Here is a 23,140-nt window from a genome sequence, read left to right on the forward strand (position 1 = left end):
AAAATGACAAACATTTATTTCCAAAATGAAAAAATACGAAGGTGTGGTTTTTTTAAAAGGGATTATAAAAGTGATAGAGGCTTGCTGGAAAGCTTCAACATCACAGAAGGGTGTCAGGAGAACTCTGCTACCCCACCTCCCTCCTCTCCTAACAGATTCCCCTGGGGTGGTGTCCCCTCTCTTGTCAACTGGGACCCCAGAGCAGGTGCGGTGCTGGTGGGGGAAGAGGGTGGCCAGGCCCCAGCTAGCTTACCCTGATTTTCTAATGTGAATGTTCTTTATGAGAATGCTTTCAAATGACATTGAGATGCTTTAGGGGAAGGGTGAAAGCCAGGCGAAGTGTATGCTCCGTGAGACACATCAGACACAAGCAAAGGCCTCCCATGGGGTGCCTCCCAATGGGACCTTCCTGCAGAACCCCCCCAGAGGTCTGTCTTCCTCATCAGAGCTCACGGACTGCATTTGTGCCAGCTTGGGACTGCCCAGAAAGAGGTGGCTATCAGGGGCTGGCATGTCTGGGAGCCTGTGGGGTGGAGACCCCTCGTCCTCCTGCCAGGTGTGACACTGCCCCAGGCAGTGAGGACCACAGCAGAGTCTCAGGAAACCCAGGGTGTGTGCTTGGCGCACAGCTGTGGGAGGAGCAGGGCAGCAGGTGTTTCCTTTCTTTGTCATAGATCACGGGATTTGGAAAAACTGGTTCAAGAGACAACATTCACTTCACTGGCTCATTAATTTGTTCAGCAGATGTTGACCAAGGGCCTACTGGGTGCCAGGATACAGAGGGGACTCAGGCAGACATGGCGGCTCTGTCATGGGAACTGCACACTGGTGGAGAGACAGACCACTGTCATTGGTCACATGACAGGGCAGTTTATTGGAGAGAGCCCAGTCTGACCAGGTCCCTGGGAGACAGTGTGACAATGGGATGAGGATGTGTGCGGTGAAGCAGGAGAGCAGGACAGGCAGGTTGGGTGGCTCGTGCAAAGGCTCTGTGGCCCCAGGAAGCACGGTTGTGTGGAGGTGTCAAAGCAAGGCTGCAGAAGCTGCTGGAACAGACCCTGAGGGGCCTCTAGGACCATGTTAAGGAGAGTGGGGGAGCCAGTGGCAGCCCTGGGAGCTTCCAGAAAAGGTTGCCCCGTTCCCTGGGCAAGGTCCTGGCCAGAGGGAGAGGGAGAGGTGTGTCTTCATCTCTATGGGCTTCTGGGCCTGAGTGTGTGTCTGTCTCCATGTGTGTCTGTGTGTATTGTGTGAGTATCTTATTAACGCAGAGTGTGTATCGCATTTGTGTGTTTCTGTATGGATGTGTCCGAGGCAATGGTGTGCATCGACGTGCCAGGGACCAATGTATTACTTCTCTGATCCAGGTTCACCATTTCCTACCTGTGAGTATAGATGGCATTCCTTCGGGCCAAGGGTGCGGGTTTCTGGCTCCGGGCACTGCAGGACCGTTCATCGCAGCGGGGCCAGCCTGAGCGCGGCAGGTGCAGCGGCGGCCCCAGCCAGCCCCTCTCCTCCCACCACGGCGCGATGCTGCACTGTCCCAGCAGAGGGCGCCAGAGGGACGCGGCCGGAGGAGGGGTGCCGCCTGGTCAGGGCAGGTGGGCGGGGTGTGGGCTGAGGGCATCCTGACACACACCCACCCACCCCCCACCCACCCACCCCCCCCCCGCCCAGGCCCAGAACACAGCTCAACTCCTGCCTGAGGAGAGGCGCCCCCTCAGCCCCAGGGTGCTAGGCCTGTCTCTACCTGCAGTCACTGTCCACAGCTTCATTGTCCATTGTATCAAGTGGTCCCTGTTCAGTCACTGGCTAGACCTGGGTGGGCATGGTCTGCGTGTGTGTGTGTGTGTGTGTGTGTGCTGCGTGTGCGTGCTTGTGCACCATGTGTGTTTCAGTGTGCATGCACTGGTGCAGGTGCTGGGAGAGACATTGTCTGGCTGAGGCAGAACAGCTAGGAGGGTGGGTTCCTAGGTCCAGGGGCTGCAGAGACACTGACTGCTCCAGAGATCTGGATGCCACTGTGCCAGCCACTCCTACATCCAACCAACTCTCACACAGAGGCCTGCAGCTGACATTGTCCCATCATCCAAGCGAAGAACACTGAGGCACCAGCACCCCTGGGTGCTGCCTGGGACAGTCCCTGGGACGTGGGTATCACAGGTCCATTTTCTGAATGAGGACTTGAGGGTCTGGGTGTCCCAGTGCTTTGTCCATGGTCGTGGGGCTGGCAAGGTGTGGGGCCAGGACAGCCTGGGCCAATGGGGGCACACTGCACATCTCTCCTTTCCTGCTGGATGTGTCTACTTTCCTTGGGGCCCCTGACAAGCAGGGCCAGGGCACCACGGAGGGTGAGGCCCTTCCCCTCCTGGGAAATGGAATCTCTCCCACTTTTAATCCCCTCAGCTGCCTGGGATTATATTTAAAACCCCAAGCAAGCCTGACATGCATTTGAGGAGGCAGCACCCAAAACCACGGTCACCATGGCAATGCCACTCCACGGGGGCTGCATATGGGTGCTATTTTAGCCATAAGAAAACCATAGTTAACTAGAAGCATCACAGGGAGACACGATGACAGAGTGAGACAGGCCTCCAGCTGCCTGGCCGAGCCCTTTGTCTGTCCGCCCAGGTGGAAGCCTGTCCATGCACAGCTGTGGGGGCAGGGGACACACTGGGCCTTGGTAACTCCACCTGGCCGAGCCCACCCTCCACTGTCTTCTTTGCCTTTTACTCAAAGACTGAGATGGGGGCCCCCCAGCAGGCCACAGAGCTTGGCATTATGTGTAAACTGCTCTGGAGTTAGGCTTCCAGGCTGCCATGGTGTCCAGTAACCCCTTCCTGGGAAGGGACTGGAAGGTGCAGCTGGGATCACTTTCTAGAAAGCAAGGTGACAGTGTGCATCCAGAGCCTTTAGATCTCATCATTCCAGTTCAGGAAATCCGTTGTAAGGAGAGAACTGGGTGTGCAAACCTCTATGAGTCCCAGGCAGCTGTCCTGATGTTTGCAGGGTCAGGGGCAGGAGGTGACATGGCTGGCTGCAGAACAAAGGCAAAGTCCACCACAGGCCCCACATGACCTTTGAGAGCTGATGTTGTGCACAGACACATGCACAGTTGATGCCACCAGGTCCCAGGCAGGACTGGGGCTGCCGACCAGCCCCAAGGGAGCCCCCTGTGCTGGGGCAGCTCTCAGCCTCTCCTGTGGGTATCAGAGGCCACCTAACCTTCTGTAACTTTACCTCCGTCTTCTCCGGCCTTCCTCCCAAGCCTGTGCACTCAGCGGCAGAATGACAAAATGACTCAAGTTTTCACCTGAACCGTTGATTCAAACAGCCTCCTAGGTTCTGCGTGGGCTCCCTCATCTCTATACTTGCCTCCCCTACAAAGACGCATCTGGGTGCTGTGGGAGGGGACTGCTGCTAACTCACGGGCGGTCGCAGGAGGGGCCGTCAGACCCTTGCTGGGCTGGCTGTGGCGAGCAAAGTGAGCAAGAGTAGGCAGCTCTGACCCCACCATCCCATCTGCACCCACAGCTGAGGCACTTTCTGGGATCATGAGGCCGTTGTGAAGAGACATCAGAAGACATGAGAGTCCGGGTTCAGAGACAACCTGATTGCTCTCAGTACAGAGAGTAGTGGGAACAGTGAATTTGCCTCAACCTGCTTGCCCCCGAGCCCCACAGGAGAATACTCTGTGTGCAGTGGGTTCTGTGACAGGAAGTGAACCCCGAGCTCAGGGAACCCAGGTATATCACAATATCTGGGCAGGAAAAAAAAAACCCACCCTTTCTCAGGGGGGAGATAATTCCAAACTGTTCATTCAACAAACCTCCTTGAAGACATGGTCCAGAGCAAGAGGCAGTCGGCATCTTGCCAATAAGATGTGCAGAAACAGAGACAGGAAACTGTCTCCCAGCAGGAACTTGGGGTGCTGCTTCTGGACCCAGCAAGTCCCAGCAACACCCCAGGAGGGGCGGCCTCTCTATGGTCCTTGCTGGCTCTTCCAAACCTCTGCCTTTTCAGGTGGAGCTCCAGCCTCAGTGGACCCAGAGCAGGCACCCCAGAGGTTCAGGAGAGCAGGCCACACAACCTGCCTGTCCTGTCCTTGTTGTCTGTCCGCAGCACACTTCCCCCTGAACTGAGCCGAGAATGGGAGCAAATGTGCCCTGATGCATGTCCCTCCTCCATGCACAGCACACATCACATGCCATCCTGGGAAACCAGCTGTCTGAAAAGTCAAAGCCCCAATTACAGTGTTTCCCAAATCCCATGGTATCAAGTCACTGGCCCTGGGGTTGGACAAGCAGTCAGCTCCCGTGAGCCTATGACCCTTCCCTGCCTCCTCCATACTCTGAATGCCTTCTCCCTGCAGCCCCCTGGCCTTCCCCATTCCTCAGGCTCACTGCTGCTCCCCTGGGACAGCAGGCCTGAGGCCTGTGCTATGCCACCCTGAGGAGTAAGTCTGAGTCTCCTAGAACCGCCCTCCTGAGCCCAATGGCAGCTGAAAGTGTTTAGGAAATGTCCAAGGCACAGCTGGACTGCCAGGTTACACTCTTGCTGCAAATCCTATCTTGAATATCTAAACCCAAATACTGACAGTAGCCTTCTTTTTTCATTTCTTCTTCAACAAGGCTTATCACCCCCAAACCAGGCAGGTGGGGGCCTTGAGCTGACCCATAAAAAATAATAGCATTTACTGAGTGGCGTGAACTATAGGCTCTGCTCTAAGTGCTTTTTATTACCTATGTGACCAGTCAGTTCTCACAACTGTGAACCATCATGACCCCATTCTACAGAAGAGGATGTTGAGGTCCTAGGATGGTGAGTTCCTTGCCTGAGGTTAGGTAGACAGAAGTGCTAGCATGCCAGGTGGTCTGGCTCCAGAGCCTGCGCTGCCAGCAGGAGCATCACAGGACTTCTCAAGAGGAAGTCCCACCCAGGAAGGCCCAAGAAAGGGATAAGCTCTTCTGTCACCCTGCCCAGACGGCTGCATCTCTTCTACTGAAAATCCCTGACTTCTTGGCCAGAGATGCTGTTGGTGCCCTGTGCCACATCCCTGGGCTCACCTCTGATTTCAGAGCAGCGGGGTAGGTGGTCCTCCAGCGCACGGGCAGTGTCCTGTCTTGTCCCATCGCTGGCCTGCGCCAGGACCGTGTCTGACCTGCTCAGCCCAGGGCAGCCTGAAAGGGTGGGAAGTTAATACCCCTGGGGGCAACAGTCAAGCCCTGGAGTATGGCAATCCATCCTTAGAAGGTGTTTCTACGTGGCTCCTCAGGGGGTCTCCGGGAGGTGCAGACAATACCCCTATCCATGTGAGCTGCCCCCAGTACCCAGCCAGCTCAGGAACACAGACCCCACGGCTTTTCCCTCCTTGCCATCTCTCTGCACTGGCTCACTGCTCCCTCCTGGGCCCTTCTCAGGTGATACCGGGAACTGAAGTCATGGCCAACTCTGCCTTCAGGTACCATGCAAGTGTAGGGTTAGGTCACCCACTAGTATGATGACAGAGTATGTATGTATGTAGGGTTAGGTCACCCACTAGTATGATGACAGAGTATGATGCCTGCCAGTGGGACGTGGGATGGTAACCAGCCTGCAGAGCCCTCGCTGTGGTGGGCTGCAGAACCATGTATGGCATGCTGTGAAAGCCAAGAAGTTCTCCCCAGCATTTAAGGAAGCCTTGCTGCCTCCAGCCAGAGGGCAGGTGGTGCTGAAAATTAGGCCACAGGTACAGTCATATGAGTGAGAAATCCCAGGGAAGAATGGTGGGTGGCCTTGACAGGTTCCTGAGGGGAAGGTGTCCAGCCTGGGCCTGGTTTGGGGTCATTGTGAGGTATTTTCTGCAACTCCAGACAAGAGAAGCTTCCTCTCCTGAAACAAATGGGACATGAAATGGGAGGACAACTCCCAGGTGAATTTGCTCACCATCCCAGGGGGCCTTCCTTGACGCTTTCCGATGGGAGCTTGCAGAGACCCACCACAGGCCTCTTGAGCTCCACTGGACTTCCAGCCAGAAGGAAAGACAAGAAGACACAGGAAAGCTTGCACCCAGCTGGTCCTGCTGTCTTTTGCCCTGTATGCCCCACTCAAAATTACCAAATGTGGTATTTGTAGCTTCTGCAAAATGACACTTGTGGTGTGAGTTCATGGTGGCTGCTGTAACAATGACCACAGACTGTGGGACTGAAAGCCACAGAACTTTACTGTGTCCCAGGCTGGAGGCTCAAGTCTGAGATCAAGGTGCCAGCAGGCTGGGTCCTTCTGGAGGCCCCAGTGGCCATCTGTTCCTGGCCTTTCCCCAGCTTCTGGTGCTGCTGGCAACCCTTGATGCTCCCTGGCTGATAGACATGTCAGTTCAATCTCTGCCTCTGTCTTCACACGAACTTCTTTTCTGTGTCCCTCCGTGTGTCCTCCCATATAAGGATACCAGTGGCTGGATTTAAGACCCACCCCCTTCCAGCATGACCTCATCCTAACCTACATCTTCATTACATCTTCAGAGACCCTACTTCCAAAGAACATCACATTCACAGGTGCCGGGATGAGGACTTAACACATCTTTCAACCTATTATACTTGTTGTCTCCAGAATCTGCCCCTGCCTTCCCTCTTTGCATCCAGACCAGTAGCTGGGACCAGGCTTGGTCTGAGCAGGGATGTTGAGTACCTCATGGGAGGGAGTAGCTTCCTCCCAGAGGGATTGCAGCTCCTGGCTAGGCAGCTCCTGACTAGGTACTGGCAGGAACCTGAGGTCAAGCATGGGAGCAGCTCTGGAGACTGTTGGATGGGGGTGTATGGAATCTGAGGCTGGGCAGGGGAGAGTGTACTGATACAGGGGCAGTCACCTACAACTAAGCATTAACATCTCCGCAGATGGAGCCAGCCTTAATACACTTGGGGTGGCTCTCAGAAGCTGGGCCGTGATGGTGGCCAATACATATGAGGCAGAAACACCAGAGTATCTTTGGAAGAGTGTGAGGTATGGGCCCAAGGCCAGGAGGGGGGCTATTGGGATGAGTTCATGGGAACCAGCAGCTTACTGGGTCCCCAAGGGGGCTTGGAAGACATGCCTTCCACTAACGTAACAGGAAAGGGTACCAGCATTGCCAAGAAGCTCAGCCAGGGCTGATCCAAATGGCCAGTGTAACAGGTAGAAAGCCACCATGAGAGCTGCAGCAGGAGGGGTGTGGCTGCGCGTGATCAGGGTCAAGGTGGGGCCGTGATGGTGATGGGAAGAGACTCTAGAGGGAAGCCAGGTGCCTGTGGGAATCTGTGGCGCTGGCTCAGAGACCCTGGCAGCCCCGGGTGGACAGATGAGCAACTAACTAGGGCATCGCCTGACTTGCATGAACAAGGATAATCAAGCACTGGGATGTCCAAGGCTGATGTCAACACTCCTTCCCGGAGGGACCAGCATTCCAGTCCACACCCCTGTTGCTTAGAGAGGTTCCAGCGCCTCACGGAAGGGCTCCACACTACCCCACACGCATATGTGCCACACATTCCCCTGGAGTAACTCTACTCTGGACAAAGGATACCCATAATTTTGAAGGACTTTTTTTTAAAGGTTTTATTCATTCATGAGAGACAGCAAGAGGGGCAGAGACTCTCAGAGGCAGAGGGAGAAGCAGGCTTCATGCAGAGAGCCTGATACGGGACTCAATCCCGGAACCGCGGGATCACGCCCTGAGCAAAAGGCAGACACTCAACCGCTGAGCCACCCAGGCGTCCTGTTGAAGGACTTTTTGATACAGGGTCTGGGTTGACAGTGGTACCAAGAGACCCAAGATGTCAAAACTGGCCCCCAGGTGGTACGAGGGCTTATGAATGTCGAGTGATGGATGGAGTCCTGGCCCATGTCCCCCTCAGAGTCGATCCAGCAGGCTTGTGGACACATCCTATGATCATTCCCTGGTTCCCACCTGCTTCATGGTGGATTTATTTGGCAGCTGCCAGAGTCCTCTCATGTTTCCTATCCTGAGGGGTGAGTGCCCTGTGGTAGAGAAAGCCCAGTCACCGTGTGAAGCTGCCCTCATTCCCCAGCAGAGACAGTGACTTGGAAACACTTCTTCCAGGTTGAAGGACAGATGCGAACGCCAACCTCAAAGACAGAGAATTCGGGAGTGGTGCCCCCTTCACATTCCCATTCAGGCCGCTGGCACGGCCTTTGAACAAACCGGATGGAGGGCAGTAAGCGGAACAGGGCAGCAACTCCAATGCCCTGGAGCCGGCAAGGGTGTCTGCCAAGGATAGCCTCTGCTTCTAGGTGTGCAGATTGCTCCAGTCACTGTGTTACACCCACTCTGCCTATGGACAGCTGAGTGTGCCCAGACTGCTGTCCTGCCCTAGCGCTGGGTGAGCTCTCCCTTGCTGTTACAATATGGCACACGGGGCCCTCACTCCCTGCACATCTGATGGACGTCTCATGGGTTCATTTACTGAGGATGTTCTGTTCATTGGACCTGCTGAAAAAGAAGTGGAAGTAACCTGTGTGTCCTGGTGAAACACCTGCTGGCCAGAAGTCAGAGAAATCCTACAAGAATTCCAGGTTCTAAAAAAAAAAAAAAAAAAAAAAAAAAAGAATTCCAGGTTCTGCCACATTTGGGGATTTCAAGGGGTATGACAGTCTGGCTCATGCTGGAACGTTCCCTTAAAGATAAAGGGCTTGTTGCACAGTACACGGTGCTTGGTGGGCTTCTTTGAATGGTGGAAGCTACAAATGCCACATTTCCTGTATTTTGAATGAGGCATAAAGAGAAAGGACAGCAGAGGCAGGTTGGGTGCAAGCTTTCCTGTCTTTCCTCCTGAATAGAAGTCTAGTTGGAGCTCGAGAGGCCTGTGGTGGGTCCCTGCAAGCCCCTGTCAGGAAGTGTCATGGAAGGGCACCTGGATTCTGGAGCAAGGCCACAGCAGAGAACCATGTGCCCCATGAAAAGCAGCTCCCAAGATGAGACTGGGCCCTGGCACCAACCAGGACCATGGTACCTGGCCACAGGCCATGGCACGGTAACACACCCAGAGCTGCCTACCACGGCATTGCTAAGTGGGCACAGTCACTGTCTGGCAGACAGTAGAAATGCATTGCATGGCTTAGAATCAAGTGAGTCTCAAGAGTCAAAAAGTTACATGAAAAGTGGCCCAGGTGACCAGGTCAGCTATACCATGGAATCAGAGCCTCCCTTCAGTGCAAGTCTGTGGCCTCATGGGGGGCTGGGGTCCCTACAATCATGTGACAGAGGGGAACCCACCTCCATCCTGGTTCACAGATATCATGCCAGCATGATACGTTGGACAGAGGTGACAATGGACCGTTGTGCCACTTGCCCCACTCAAGAATGTCCTTGAAGAACAGTGGTGAGTACAAATCCTCCAGAGGCCAGAAATCTGAGCAGGATGCTTGGTTTTCAGTTTTGCAGGATTCACCTCTGGGGGCTTCCACATCAGTGGCACAGAGTGGGCCACGGCAGCAACGCACGTCCAGTGAGGGCCAAGCGGCTACCAAAGCAAGCAGAGGTGCTGGTCAGGGACAGATAGGGGGTGGTAGGGAAAAGGATGCCTCTCAGTTAATGCCTCAGTAGAACCTGCAGCCATAGGGATCGACTGTGTCTTCTTGTGCTCATCGAGGTTGTCTTTGTTGGTGGCGCTGTGACAGTCACCACCTTGAAGCACCAGCGATGTTCTGAGCAGACGTGAGCACTGCAGGGATGACTGCCCACTGCCAGGACCCCTGCACTGCACCTGCCACAAGCAGCAGCCTTTCTAGCACTTTCCACAGTGTCTCCAGGCTGTCCTCTGCTTACAGGCAGGGTGGCCCTGGGGTGGCAGTGGGTGATAAATGCCCCAGCTCCTCCTTCCTCAAGAATACCTCAGAGGTGCATTCCAATGTTGGGCAGGGGCTTCCCAGCAGGATTGGGACCCAAGTGCCCCAGGCCATAAGGCACCTTCCAGCGTTTTCTGCTTCCTGCACTCTTGCCTCCACATCACCCCCAAACTGCGTTAAACAGTGTCCCCCCAAATTCATGCCTACCCAGGCCTTATTTAGAAATAAGGTTAAGATGAGTCCTTAAGGGCAGCCCGGGTGGCTCAGCAGTTTAGCACCGCCTTCGGCCCAGGGCGTGATCTTGGAGACCCGGGATCGAGTCCCACATCGGGCTCCCTGCATAGAGCCTGCTTCTCCCTCTGCCTGTGTCTCTGCCTCTCTCTCTGTGTGTGTATCTCTCATGAATAAATAAATAAAGTCTTACAAAAAATATATAAGTCCTTAAATCCAATGACAGCCGCCTTTGTAAGAAGAGGATACACAGAACGGTGCCACGTGTCCACAGGCAGAGATTGGGTGCTGCATCTCTAGCCAAGGGACATGAAGATCCCTGGCAGCAGCAGGAGCTGGGACAGACCCCCCCCCCTCTCCAAACAGCATCCAGAGGGCAAACCTGCCCACGCCTTGATCTTGGACTTCTGGCCTCCAGACCAAGAGAACAAATTTCTGTTGTTTCCAGCACCTGGTCTGTGGTCCTTTGCCGTGGCAGCCCCAGGAAAGTCATCCCTCCTGAATAAATGCACTGCTCCAAAGCCCTCGTCCCAGGCTTGGCTTTGGAGAGAACCCAAATGATGTCCCCCAGGTGCTGGGGATGTGCCCCTGCTGTGGGCAGGAGAGCAAAATGGGGTCACTACCCCGGACCCTCCGGACTTGGGGAGGAGCTGTCCCAGCTCTCAGGGAAGCATTTCAAAGGCAGCATTGACAATGCACATTCCAGCGTCTGCCAGAGACAACACACGAGGAAGCCAGCAGCCCCCCAAAACTGTCCTGCTGCAATGAGACACATCCGGAGGCAGCCTCCCCTCCCCACCATCCCCTCCCCATCCTCCCGCCAGCCCAGATGCCTGTAATACGGGAACTGCTGGCACCCCCTTTCTGAGCTGGGCCTGCTCAGCTGCAAACCTCGATCCGCCCCGGCCTTCAATCTGCCCATCTCATCACCCCCGGAATAGAACTCAGCGTTTATAAAGCACCAGCCCTTCCCGTCCCTTTTTTCTGGCCCTGTAAATATGTGGGCAGAAATAGCAGCCTGCAGGCTGGAGCGAGTGATTGCTGGGTGCGGAACCAGGCGAAGGCTCCTGCCCGGGTGGGCCTCGACGCGTGGGTGCCCGAGGCGGGCACAAAGGCCGGCTTTAAATAGCTCCTTGTGGGTTATGTGCCGCAGAGAGAGGGCAGCCTGCAAGCCACAGGGAAGGTGAGGACAGGCAGGCATGGGGCCGGCAGGGGGGCGGGGGGGGGGGGGGGAGTGTCCTGGCAGCTCAGCAGCTCCGTGAACCTTGAACCAACCTGCACATCCCCTGAGGCCCACGGGTGCAGCTGACCCCACCCGGCCTTCCTCCATACAACATAAGGCTTGGGACAGCACCCTAGCTGCCTCCAGGGTTGAGGAGGACGGGCAGCCTTGAGCCCCGCCTGGTAGCTTCTGTGCACCATCTGGAGCTGGAACACCCTACCCCGGGGAGTCCTCCAGGGTCCAGGAGGAGGGAGCAGTGACTCTGCACAAGAAGGTACCGGGTGGCAAGGGATACAGGGGCCATTGCCCCTGGGCATCACTGTCCTCATTTATGGACTTGGCCGGACTTGGCTGCCCCCAATACCCCCGCCTGTCCTGAGGTGGCCCGGATCCCCAGCTGACCCAGATCCAAGCCCTGTTGTTCATCAGCCACCTGCTCTCCACTCACCCCCAGGTCCACTCCATTTGTGGAGCTTCTGCTCACATTGAATCCTGGAGGTCTTGCTCCTTGGCCCATCCTACTCCCTGGATGACTCTGCCAAGCTCTGCAACCCAGGCCTTTAGGGCAGGGGACGAAGGGGTAACCTTGTACCAGAAGAGGTCTTGAGGAGGTAAAGGGCCTTGGAGCTAGAGATGGAGGTAGGGCTGGAGGGGGAGAGGGAGGAGCTGGAGGAAGAGAGGGAGGAAGAGTGAAGTGGGAGCTGGAAGTGCTAAGCCTGGGTTGTGGTTTGGGAAGATTGGCGGATGTTCTCCTTTGCCCCTGACAAGGCCAGGTCTTTGGGGAGCCCTACCCTGCACCCCTTTGCTGGGGCACCTGGACCTCAGTAGTCACTCTGCCAGCATAGCCCTTTGGGAGTAAGTGTCCTCTAGCATCCTGTCCCCATGGCCTCCAAAGCTGCAGACCCCTGGATAGATTGTATGGCCAGAGGCAGATGGCAGGCCCCAGGGTTCACACAAAGTCACCATCCTTTCCCCCTTGAGGTGGCCTGAGGTGGGGACCATCAGGAAGGGCACCACGGGGCCAGCTGGGCAGTCACCTGGCTGCCACCCTGACCACAGTGTGGCATACCCATGGCTAGCCTCATCCACAGGCTTTCAGGGCTCTGCTGTGACCACTGCTCCTCTCACTGCCGGCTTTCGTCTCCTCTAAGTGTGATGACTTGCTCTGCTTTGGTGCCACCGAAAACCTGGACCCCCTGCTGCCTGTCAGATCTCCAGTGACCAATGACCCCTGTCACCCTGCTGCAACCTCGTCACCCTACGTCCATGGTGGCAGCAGAGGAGAAAGGGCTGAGTGGTGTTCATGGAGACTCAATGGCCTCCCTTCACCCATCACCATGTCTAAGGAGACAGCGTAGAGGCATCCTGGCCAAGGGACCAAGAGACCAAGTTGGGGTGGACTCCTCCAGCCTCTCTAGGTCCCCATACCTCTGCCCCTCCCACCGATGCCCAAGGACATGGGCACATCTAGCTCCAAGCCCCTCCGTCCAGAGCCCAGGGAGCCCACACTGGAGATGGTCTCTAGTCAGCGAGGGTACGGCCCCATCCCAGCCATAGGCACAGGGAGCACAGCGAGCAGCCAAAGGCTTTATTTCATGCTGGGACCGAAGGCCCATGGACGCCCTTCTCTACCATTTCACCAAGAAAGTAGCACCACCTACTCCCAGCCTCCCACGACCTGGTCCCAAACCCACAGACCAAATGCCTAGAATCAGGATTGTGAAGTCCACCAAGGGCCCTGAGCGTGCCTAGCTCAGCCTCAGGTCAAGCTGGCTCTGCCAAGGAGGAGCTGGGCTGGGGGTCTGCAGGAGAGGTGCATTGGGGGAGCCCCAGGCTGACTTCCAGGTGACAGTGGGGACAGAGCCTAGGGTATGCAGGGAGGCCAAGGCTTTCCTCTCGTTTTATGTGGCCTGTTGTCATGTCCCCTTTGAAACAGCCAGAGTGGGCAGATTACCTGGTGGCTATGGGCTCCAGGACAGGCAGAGGCCCACCTCTGCCCTCACATGGCGTAGGCTGCCCAGTAGAGGACATTGACTGCCACAAAGGCCGCAGGGAACACCACACGGGCATAAATGTCGATGGTGTCTGCGTCGATGGGCTTGAAAAGTGTACGGAGGCCTCCTTGGCCCCCTGCACGGGCCCCCCGCTGTTTCTTGGCTTCTCCTGTCTCCACCTCCACACACCTATAGGAGCCCATGAGGTTCCCAGGCCTGCGGCACTGCCGACGGGACACTGCCAGCTCCTGGGTGACTCCCGCGGCGGACAAGGAGAACAGCACAATGGCATTCTTCACATCCATCTGCATAGCGAGGGTAGGGGTGGGGGGACAGGGCTGAGCCAAGGGCTGGCTGCCTCCCCCAGAACCCCCAACCTGGGTCAGCAGCTAAGTCCCTCCGTGGGTATCACTGTGACCAGCAGCAGGAAGGGCCAAAGAGTCCAGGCCTGCTGTCCTGTGCCAGGGGCTGCAGGTTACCTCCCCAGAGCAGTAGGTCCTGAATCGGTCCCAGGAAAAGTGGCCCCAGCAACACTGCCCTTCTGTGCTGGGGGCGGAGGGAGTGGGGGCTGAGGGGCAGTGGGAGGTGGTAGGGGAGGCCGTCCTTGTTTCTGAGCACCAGAGAACCAGGAGCCCCAGCCTCACCTCTGCTCTCTGCTCTGTGACCTTGACCTTGGCCTTGGCCTTGGCCTTTTGCTTCTTCCGGTAGTCAGCATTGAAGTGGGCGAAGGCATACTCCACCAATGCAGCAAACACAAAGACATAGCAGATCCAGAAGTACACATCCAGCGCCTTGATGGCTGAGGCCCGCGGGAGGGAGGAGCGGGCACTGACCATCAGCGTGGTCATGGTCAGCACTGTGGTAATGCCTGCTGGGAATGGGCAGTGACACTGCTGGGGCCCCTGTCATCTCCCTGCATCCCTGCCCCCAGCCCAGGTGCAGGTCAGCTCCTCTAACCAGCCCCAGCCTGGCTGGCCACTGGCCCAGGACAGCTGGGAACAAGGAGGCAAGACCAGGCTTGTGGCGAGCAGGGTTGGAGTCCTATTTTTGGGCTCCAATCCTTCCACCAGCTCCCTCTGAGGAAAGATCAGGGCCCTGTACCTAGAGATACCCTGGCGGGCACTGCTGCCTGACTGATCCAGAAGGAGACCCAAGACATGGCGACCAGGAGGATGGAGGGCATGTAGGACTGGATGATGTAGACGCCCCGGTTCCTCCGGAGGTGGAAGTGCAGGCTGAGCCGAGGAAACTGACCCGCTGCCGGAAAACGCTTCTGGTTGGGACCTCACCCCCCACACCCCCCACACCCCCTACCCACACACAGTGGCTCTCGGGTGGAGAGGAGGATGTGGCAGGGCACTGGGGAGCCACTGTAATCCTCAGACCCCTTCTTCCCCACCTTCCCCACAAAGCCCAATAGGTCAGGGGGCTCCTCTGCCCAGGGTCTTGTCGGGGAGAGGCTGGCCCCCTGCAGGGTCACCCAGAGGACAGAGGGAGACAGGTCCAGTGCTGCCCTGACCCAGGGAACTCAGCCAGCAATGTGGCCAGCTCACCTGTCCTGGCCCTCCTCCATGCACAGCCAAGCTACAGCAAAGAGCCAGCCAGGCTAGTGGGCACCAATGACCAGGTGGTAGGTGCTGGGAAGGGGCAGGAGAGGCCAGGAGACAAGGCAGCCTCAGGAGGTGTGGCCCTGACCCCCACACCCCTCATACTCCCCAGACCCCAGGCCCTAGGCACGGCTAGCCTCCAGGAAGCAGCAAAGGACAGAAGAATAAGGCAGAGAGAGCCTGAGCCACATCCGCACTGTGGTGTCCTGAGTCCCTTGGTTGGGCGCAGCCCATGGCCATCAGTGGTTTTCCAGCCACATCCTCAGGGTAATGGAGGAGCCAACTAGCAACTTAGTTAAAAGTGCCAAAAAACCACAAGCCAGGTTTACAGGAAGAGGCCACGAGAGGCCACTAGAAGCCACAAGAAGCCACGTTACCAGATTTGAAGTTCATCAGCTCTGTGGCAAAGTGGTAGCTGGTGATGGTGAACTGAGCCAACTGCAGCTTGTTCAAGCCGTGGATCTGCTCCTGGTTCTCAGACCAGTAGTAAACGATGTCCTCCGAGGAGTAACCATCTGCAGGAGAGCCCCAGGTGGGCAGTAGAGCCCGGTGTCCCCCGGCCCCCAGGAGCCCTCAGCAGAAGCACCCCACCCATGGTGGAGATGGAGGACAGCACATGAAGACACAGCCAAGGACACAAAGGGAAGACCTTGGGCAGGTGGCCGGGGCCAGAAGAGCTGGCCAAAGGGCAGGTGAGCCACAGGGGCTGTCACACTGGGTCGGTGACACACACACACACACCTTGTCTGGGCTCCGCACCTGTCCATCCCGGGCAAGGCACTGACCCGTGGGAAGAGGGCCAGGCCGGTCAGGCCTTCCAGCAACCTCTCTTCCTTCTCCTCAGCCCAGGCCTCTGATGCCATAGGGCCCGTCCCAGATGCCTTCCTGTGCCTGAGCTGGGCCAGCTGTGAGTCCCCTCTCCTCTCACAGCAAAGTCACTGGAGACACCTGCACGGCCTGGCCCGAGTGCAACCCCACCCTGTCCCGGCCCCAGAAGGGCACTCACAGCTTTCCAGGTGCAGCATACACTCCTGCTCGTCCATAGGGTATTTGGCCAGGTCCATGTCACAGGCCACCGTGGAGGTGATTCTGCCCAGACAACATGCTGGTGAGGCCTCCAGGAGCAAGGCCAGTGCCCGAAATCCTCTGGTTCTCTTGCCCCCCACCCAGAGGGGCCACCTCCAGCGAGCATAGCCAAGCGGCCTCTTGGGTTTCACTGGCATCTGGGTGAGGGCTGAAAACTGTGGTCCGTGTACGGATATTTGTGGGTCTTTCTTCAGTTATCACCACTGGCTTCATTCACTTTCTTCGCTGGGCTACATGGGGAGCTTAGAAGGCAGGTCCAGCCTGAGCACCTGACCTCTGGGCAGTCCCACTGCCTGGGCAGTGTACAAAAAGGTCCGGGTTGCCAAATGTTCTGATTTTCCAGAAGAATTTAGATTCTTACATAAATCTCCTGGTTTTTAAAATGTTGGCAGCTAATGCTGTTTTTAAAAGGCATATGTCAGAAAGCACGTGTTCAAACAAATTCACACACATGTATGTTCACAGCAGCACAACTCACGATGACCAACATGTGGAAGCAGCCCCGAGCTCATGAATGGGTGAGGGGTGCTAGGCCACCAAACCCTGATAAACGTCACAACGGGGTAACCCTCAGAAACACTGCGCTCCAGAAGAAAGGCAGACACCAAGGGGACATTGCGTGTGATTCACTCGACATGAAATGTGCAGAATAGGCAGAAAGTGGGGTTCGGGGGAGTGAGTGCTCATGGGCATGGGGCCTCCTTTTGGGGGAATGAGACGTTCTGGAATCAGATAGATGTGATGTTTGCACAACACTGCAAATGTACTAAATGCCACTGAATCATTCACGTTGAAATGGTGAATTTTATGTTATAGGAATTTCATCCCCACATAAAAAACAGAAAGGCACCGTGTTGGCCAAAATGCTGCACCTGCGGGCTTCCCACGGCCACCTCTGCAGCTGCTGTGTTTTGCGCGAGGAGCTGGTTGCCTAAGGCTACAGACAACGTGCACAGCTCCCAGCAGGCAGCTTGGGGGGGCGGGTCCCAGGCTCACCGGATGCTGTACAGGATCACCCCGTCAGGCTGCAGCCGGATAAGCTTGTTCTCCACGGTCACATCGTGGAACCAGGCGGACTTGGCATTCACAATGAAGGTGTCCGGGAGCCAGAGCTTGTCCACAAAGCGGCTGTCCAGGCCCAGAGTCTCGTTGGTGTGGTTGTAGGCCAACCTGCTGTCCCGCCAGCTCTGGTGCAGAAACACCGTCATGGTGTACTCCTGCAGAGGGTGGCAGCCAGGGCCACTGGCCATCAGCCCTGCTCCTCTCCTGGGGGCCAATGGCCAGGGGTGGGGCAGAACCTGGCCAGCACCTACCATGTTCACTTCCGAGATGTGGTCGATGCTGGCCACCTCGATGGCCAGGGCTACATTCACAGGGGGCCCTGTAAGGAAGATGCTGAGGCCAGGCTCTCCACCCTGCACAAGCCCAGGTAGGCAGGACAGGGCTTAGCCAGGGCTTTGCAGGGAGGACCATGCTGGTGAAAGTCTGCAACAACATCCTGAGAAGATTCGTCTTCCTGGCTGTCTCCCTGGAGGGGAGCTAGCTGTGGCTAGCCCTTGGCTGACATGGCCCTTGGGAACCATAGCTACACCCCTTGGAGGAGCCAGCCCAGAGCTGAGTGCAGGAGTCCCCCCAAACTCCCAATCCCCTTGGCTGCCCTCACCTCCAATGCCAGGCCGGAAGTTGCGAGCATAGCCGTCCATCAAGCCGTCCAGGTTGGGGAGCCAGGATATCTCCAGGTTAGAGCCAACATAGTCTCCAATGTCATTCATTGCTCTAAAAACACAGAGCCTGTTGGTCACAGGCAGGGCACAGGCATCCTTATGGAACCTAGGTCCCCTCCCAGGCCCAAAGCCAGAGTGGCCAGGAAGACCACTGTGAGAGCCCCCCTAGGCTGGACCAGGCCAGTCCCAGGATCTCCTGCCAGACACAGGGAACTCCAGGGAGGAGCAGGGCCCAGGGCTCATCCACCTCACCCACCAGCCTCTCTGCTTGGCTACCTCCTGCCGACCCGGCCTTAAGCGAGCCTGCTGGGTCAGCCAGAGTCCCCAACCTCCCTCCATAATGGGCCCAAGGACAGTGGGCAGTCCCAGAGCCCCCATCTCTGAGGACTCTCGATGAATAGCCTTCGAGGATCCTGACAAGGGCACACAGCCTCCCTCTCAGCCTCTGAGGGCAAAGTGTCCTGTAGGAGGTGACTTGAGAAAAGAGCTGTGTGACCAGGAAGCTGCGGGCCAGTGGAGGGGGATAGGTGAGACCCCAAACCTGATAAGGGCCCATGAGACCCTATAGCCAACCTCTTGCTCTCTGTCCCTTTCCAGGCAGGCCCAGGCCTGGCCCCAGAGATCCCCAAGTGGTCATGTGCCTCTGAGGCTTAGCCTGAGGCCAGAGTGCTGGGGCCCATGCCAATGATTGAAGCTAGTCCCACTGACAGCTTGTGCTGGGCCGCAGGGCTGTCCCACCTGTGGCCTCTTATGGCCTGTACACACCAGACGCCCTAAGGCCCCCTGCCGCTCCACCTACCCACCCCTCCTGTGTTTATCTGTCCTGGGGTGAACACTGTTGCCCAACACTCATGTCCACCCAGAACCTTAGAACAGGACCTTATTTGGAAATTGGGCTATGATTAGTTAAGATGATATCATGCTTGATTGGAGTGGCTCTAAATCCAATGGGTGGTGTCCTTATAAGAAGAGAAAGCAGACACACAGGGAGGTCATACAGACACACAATGGAAGCAGAGATTTAGATAGATGTAGCTACAAGCCAAGGGATGCCAAGGACCCAGGCTGCACCAGGAGCTGCAGAGAAATCACAAAATGGATTCTCCCTCGGAACCCTCCAGAAAGAGTCAGTCCTGCCCTCAGACTTGATCTCGGGTTTCCCCGAGATCAATATAGGGGCCTCCAGAGCTGGGAAAGAATAAATGTTTCTGGTCTTAAGCTCCCTAGCATGTGGTCACTTGTTACAGCAGCTGCAGGCAACACACCCTGCCTCCTGGCCCAAGGGCAAGGCCCACCCACAGCCGGGCAGGAGGTGAGGAGGGCACTGAGTAACAGCGCTATTGTGTTGCTCTGTAATAACATCGTACTCTCAAGTGGGTTCTAGAACTCCAGGAGGGCTTGACTGGGTCAGGGAAGTACCAGCAGCTTGGCACCCAGCCGCCTCCTCTGATTCATATACCGGCGCTTTGAAGAATGTCAACTTTGAACCAAGAGCTCCTTAGCTGTGGAAACTCACTAGCCCCTCACTGATCCCAAAGGACCACCTTGGTCCCTCCAGGCAATGGCCTGGTTCAGAGGGGTTAGAGCAGATGATTTGGTAACAAAGTGTAAGAAGGAAGTGAATGAACTCCTGGCCCCAAGGAAAACACAATTAAAAATACAAATGGAGGTCACCCTGAAGATCAGATGCAAAGGGATTCCAATTAGATTTTATTTTTGGACTGGCCCAGCTGCCATCTTGCTGCAGCGGCTCGCCTGCCAGGAGACACCGTCCTTCCCTGGCCTTGGATGGAGCCACAGGCAGGCATACCTTTCCTCTGCTGGGACCCCTGACCACTCGCGGTCTGAAGGAAGAGTATGGGTAAGCCTCCAGCCACAGAACCCGCCCTCAAGTGGGAGGATGCCAGTGCATTTCCTAGCCTTCATCATCCCAAAGGGGGTGTGAAGGGAATAGGCCCCCAGCCCCACGTCACTTCTCACCTAGCACAGGAGCTGCTCGTTTTTCCATCTGTGAAGCTAGAACTACGTGCTAGGTGGGGTTGTGGAGGGCCTCGCTTTCCTTCCACAGCTCAAGCAGCAGCTATAGGGGTTGACAGGGTCCACATTCCATGTAGGGGAGCTCAGCACAGTGTCGGCTTCTAGGGACTCTGACCAGCACCTTGGGAGACAGGTTCTGCTTCATCTGATGGCCTTGGAACCCAATGATAGCCTCGGGTGGGAGCTCCCTTGATGTAGACAGAGAAGCTCAGAGACATACACCCAGACTCCTGGGATGAAGCAGGCACCGTGAAAATACTGGTGGCTTGCTCCTAGGTGCTGGGCACCATTAGGCCTCCCTCCCTCTACTGACCCATTGAGAAACAAGCCCACTCCTGTCGCTTGTCTGTACCCCTGGGGACAGGAAGGAAAGGTGGGTGTAGCTGAGCAAAGCAGTGGGAGCTTCTCTCCAAGGATCTTTCCACCGTGCACACAAGCCCACAATCCCTCACAGCTCTGCTTTCAGAGCAGCACCAGCTGCATTGGCACCTCAGTTACCAAGGCAAAGAGGAACACCGCAACGGGTGCACGGTGAGCTGGCAAGGCAGGAGATACAGGCATGGCTTCTCCAGGGAGATGGAGGTGCCAGCAACCCAGAGGGGCCACCCATGGGGGTGTGCAGCTGGCAAGCTCAGGCACCCACTGCATGGGTGGATCGTCAGGCTCAGGGAAGGCACAGCTTTGACCCAACCCACAAATGCTGCACAGCACTTTCCTCCTTCTCCCACCAAGACTTTCCTATGAGGAAGCCCAGGATCTGACCTGAGAGCAGGCACCTCCTGTCCTCTCACACCACTCCAGGAAGAAAGGGAGGGCACTGTCCCCCTGGCTTCTGGACTGGAGGGACACAGAAGCTGGTGGGAGGGAGGTCCCAGACTGACAGCACTGCACTGTCTGAAGGTCACCCACCAAGGCCCACAAAGCCCAGGGGCTCTCCTCTTGGCCATGGCCACAGTCTCCCTGCCTTCCTGCACAGGCAGACTAGCACATTCATTACCTGAAACCCCAAACCAGATGTGGGTCAGAGTTCAGAATGTTTCAGTTTTTAGAAAGGCAATATAGGGGCACCTGGGTGGCTCACGTCATGATCTCAGGGTCCTGGGATCAAGTCCCACGTTGGGCTCCCTGATCAGTGGAGTCTGCCTCCCCCTCTCCCTCTGCCTCTCCCCCTGTTTGTCTCTCTCTGCCTTGCTCTCTTTTTTTCTCTCTCTTTTTTTTAAAGACTTTATTTATTTATTCATGAAAGACACAGAGAGAGAGGCAGAGACATAGGCAGAGGGAGAAGCAGGCTCCCTGCAGGGAGCCCGATGCAGGACTCCACTCCAGGACCCCGGGATCAACCACTGAGCCACCCAGGCGTCCTGAATAAATAAAATATTTTTAAAAAGGGGGGGGGGTCAATACAATGCACATATGGACTTGGGGTGCAGGGTCAGGGGGTGATCTGGAGAATTTTCCAGCAGGAAAGTACAAGCAAGCCCCAAAAGTAGAATGAATGAGCCTCATGTAAGAGCAGAACAGGCTTTACCACCAAATGAGTTTTGGTGTCAAACTTGGGCTAAGACTTTGAGGTTCGGAGCAGCTTGGACTTCAGAATCACAGCTCCATGGCTGTACTGGGCCAACAGCCCATCCTAGGCCTCTAGCACATACATCCATGGCCACGCCTCGATGCTCTGCCCTTCCTGTTACCTTGAAGTAGGAAGAGGGAAGAGGGTGATGGAGCTTGATAAAAGAACAAAGCCCTCCCAAGGACAGGATGTCGCATCAACATTGCCCATGATCTTGGGCACAATGGCCACCCTATGGCCAGACCCAGAGCTTCCTGGTTCTTCCCCCATGCCACCAACAAGGAGACTTTGCCCACATCTTCCCCCACCTCCCCATTATGTGCTGCCTGAGTGCCTATAGCCCAAACACAGGCTGATGTTCAACCTTCCCCAGTCCCTAAGGTCTTTGACAATGGCTGATTGCCCAAAATCTGGAATGCTGGGGGGTGGGGGTTGGGGCTGTCCTTGCTCTGGTTTTCTGCTGCCCTTGCACCAAGATGATCTTCAGAAAGGCCCCTCACAATTCCCACGGAAGGTGGCCAGGATACGTGCACGGGATGCCAGACTACCTGGAGCCCCTTCCAAGTCCCCAGAGAAGAGAAAAGCCAGGAAAAGGGAGGAAGCCACAGCCCGGGGGGACCCTGCTTCTTAACCTTGTCCTTCTCCCCTCCCCCAACAGTTAGAAATCCTGACTTGTCCTCGTCCCCCACCCCCTCATCCTCTCCTCTCCCTCCCGGCTCCCCAGCAGAGGCAGTCGGCTCCTTCCCACTTGCATACTCTGGAGTTCAGTGGATTCCATTTGAAACGGCCCCTGAAAGGAGACTCCACAGTGTCCTGGGCCCGAACTTTCTGACGACCGCACACAGCCTTCTCTTGTCCACCCCAGCCCTGCTAGCTGCGGGCGGAAGCTTGTCTGGGTAGCTCTGCTCTCATGGGGAAGGGAACAGCCTCCTCCCCCGTGTCCACGGGATCGCTCCTTTCTTCCTGCCTGCAGCTCGTGCCCAGCTGAGCGCTCAGCCCGCGCCTGGAAGGGCACACGCCAGCCAGGGGCCGGCCAGGAGCCGCTGGGGCCGAGGACCCCCGCGAGCCCACGCGCGGGGGAGAACCGAGAGCGGCTCCCACGCGTTCGCCCAGCCCCGCGGCGCCAGTTCAGCACTGGGACGGCGGACAGCAGCCGGGCGGCCGCGGCCCCAAGGGCAGCGGAGCCGTGAGTCCTGGGAGGAGCGCCCGCGGGGGGCCCGGGGGAGCAGTGGGCACGAGTGGAGGGGGGTGAAGACGCCAGTCGACGGGGGAGCTGGAGACGGGGGCGGAGGTAGATACGAGGTGGGGGCGGGGAAGGAGACCGAGGGTGCTCCTCACCGAGGGCGACCCCGGAGCTTACCTGGTGCCGCGGGGCTGCTGCGCGCAGAGCAGGAGGAGCAGGGGCAGCGGCCAGGCCAGCGCGTCCATGGCCTCGGCACTCTGCGCTGGGCCGGGGGCGGCGCCGGGGTCCGGCCGGTCGCCGGCGCTCGAGAAGTTGCTTCTCCCGCGGCCGCGGCGGCGGCACAGGCGGGGCGGGAGCGGGAGGGCGCGCGGCGCGGGCGCGAGGGCGGACAGAGCGCGGAACCCGGAGCCCGCCCCGCCCCGCCCCGAGCCGGGCCGCCCCCCAAGCCGCCCCGCCCGTCCCCCCCCCCACCTGCCGCTGGGCCCGCCCCGGGGGTCCCGCACTTCCCACCGCATCACCATCACTGCAGCCAGGGACGCGACCCCGGCCCCAGACCCACCCTGACGCCGCCTCCCGCTGCCCGGCCAGGCGCCTGCAGACCAACCGGCTCCGCGAACCTCCTCGTCCCCGGGCTGTTCCCGGGGGGACCACGGTCCCGGGGGCCTGGTTC

General features: G+C 57.3%; 1 protein-coding gene and 1 long non-coding RNA gene across 7 annotated transcripts; both read right to left on the bottom strand.

Moving 5' to 3' along the window:
• Nucleotides 1-7,540: 7,540 nt before the first annotated feature.
• Nucleotides 7,541-11,703, bottom strand: LOC140630247 (uncharacterized). The gene is made up of 2 exons (XR_012028045.1): nucleotides 9,245-11,703; nucleotides 7,541-7,989 (listed from the first exon to the last, which is right to left on the bottom strand). It is a non-coding gene; the product is annotated as an uncharacterized lncRNA (long non-coding RNA).
• Nucleotides 11,704-12,842: 1,139 nt separating this feature from the next.
• GABRD (gamma-aminobutyric acid type A receptor subunit delta) lies at nucleotides 12,843-22,824 on the bottom strand. Of its 6 annotated transcripts, none has more exons than XM_072820061.1 (9): nucleotides 22,648-22,824; nucleotides 17,620-17,732; nucleotides 17,270-17,337; nucleotides 16,953-17,143; nucleotides 15,877-15,959; nucleotides 15,248-15,385; nucleotides 14,365-14,520; nucleotides 13,908-14,134; nucleotides 12,843-13,568 (listed from the first exon to the last, which is right to left on the bottom strand). In XM_072820061.1, the coding sequence occupies exons 1-9, from the start codon at nucleotides 22,713-22,715 to the stop codon at nucleotides 13,269-13,271; spliced, it is 1,344 nt and encodes a 447-aa protein (XP_072676162.1). In that variant the 5' UTR covers nucleotides 22,716-22,824; the 3' UTR covers nucleotides 12,843-13,268. The 6 variants fall into 6 exon arrangements, with proteins under 6 accessions (XP_072676162.1, XP_072676160.1, XP_072676161.1 ...); XM_072820059.1 differs by having other exon boundaries at nucleotides 16,953-17,173; nucleotides 22,648-22,823; XM_072820060.1 differs by having other exon boundaries at nucleotides 13,908-14,131; nucleotides 16,953-17,173; nucleotides 22,648-22,821.
• Between the last annotated feature and the right edge of the window lie 316 nt (nucleotides 22,825-23,140).

This window comes from Canis lupus, chromosome 3, assembly GCF_048164855.1.
Source record: "Canis lupus baileyi chromosome 3, mCanLup2.hap1, whole genome shotgun sequence".
In the NCBI taxonomy this organism is placed as follows: domain Eukaryota; kingdom Metazoa; phylum Chordata; class Mammalia; order Carnivora; family Canidae; genus Canis; species Canis lupus.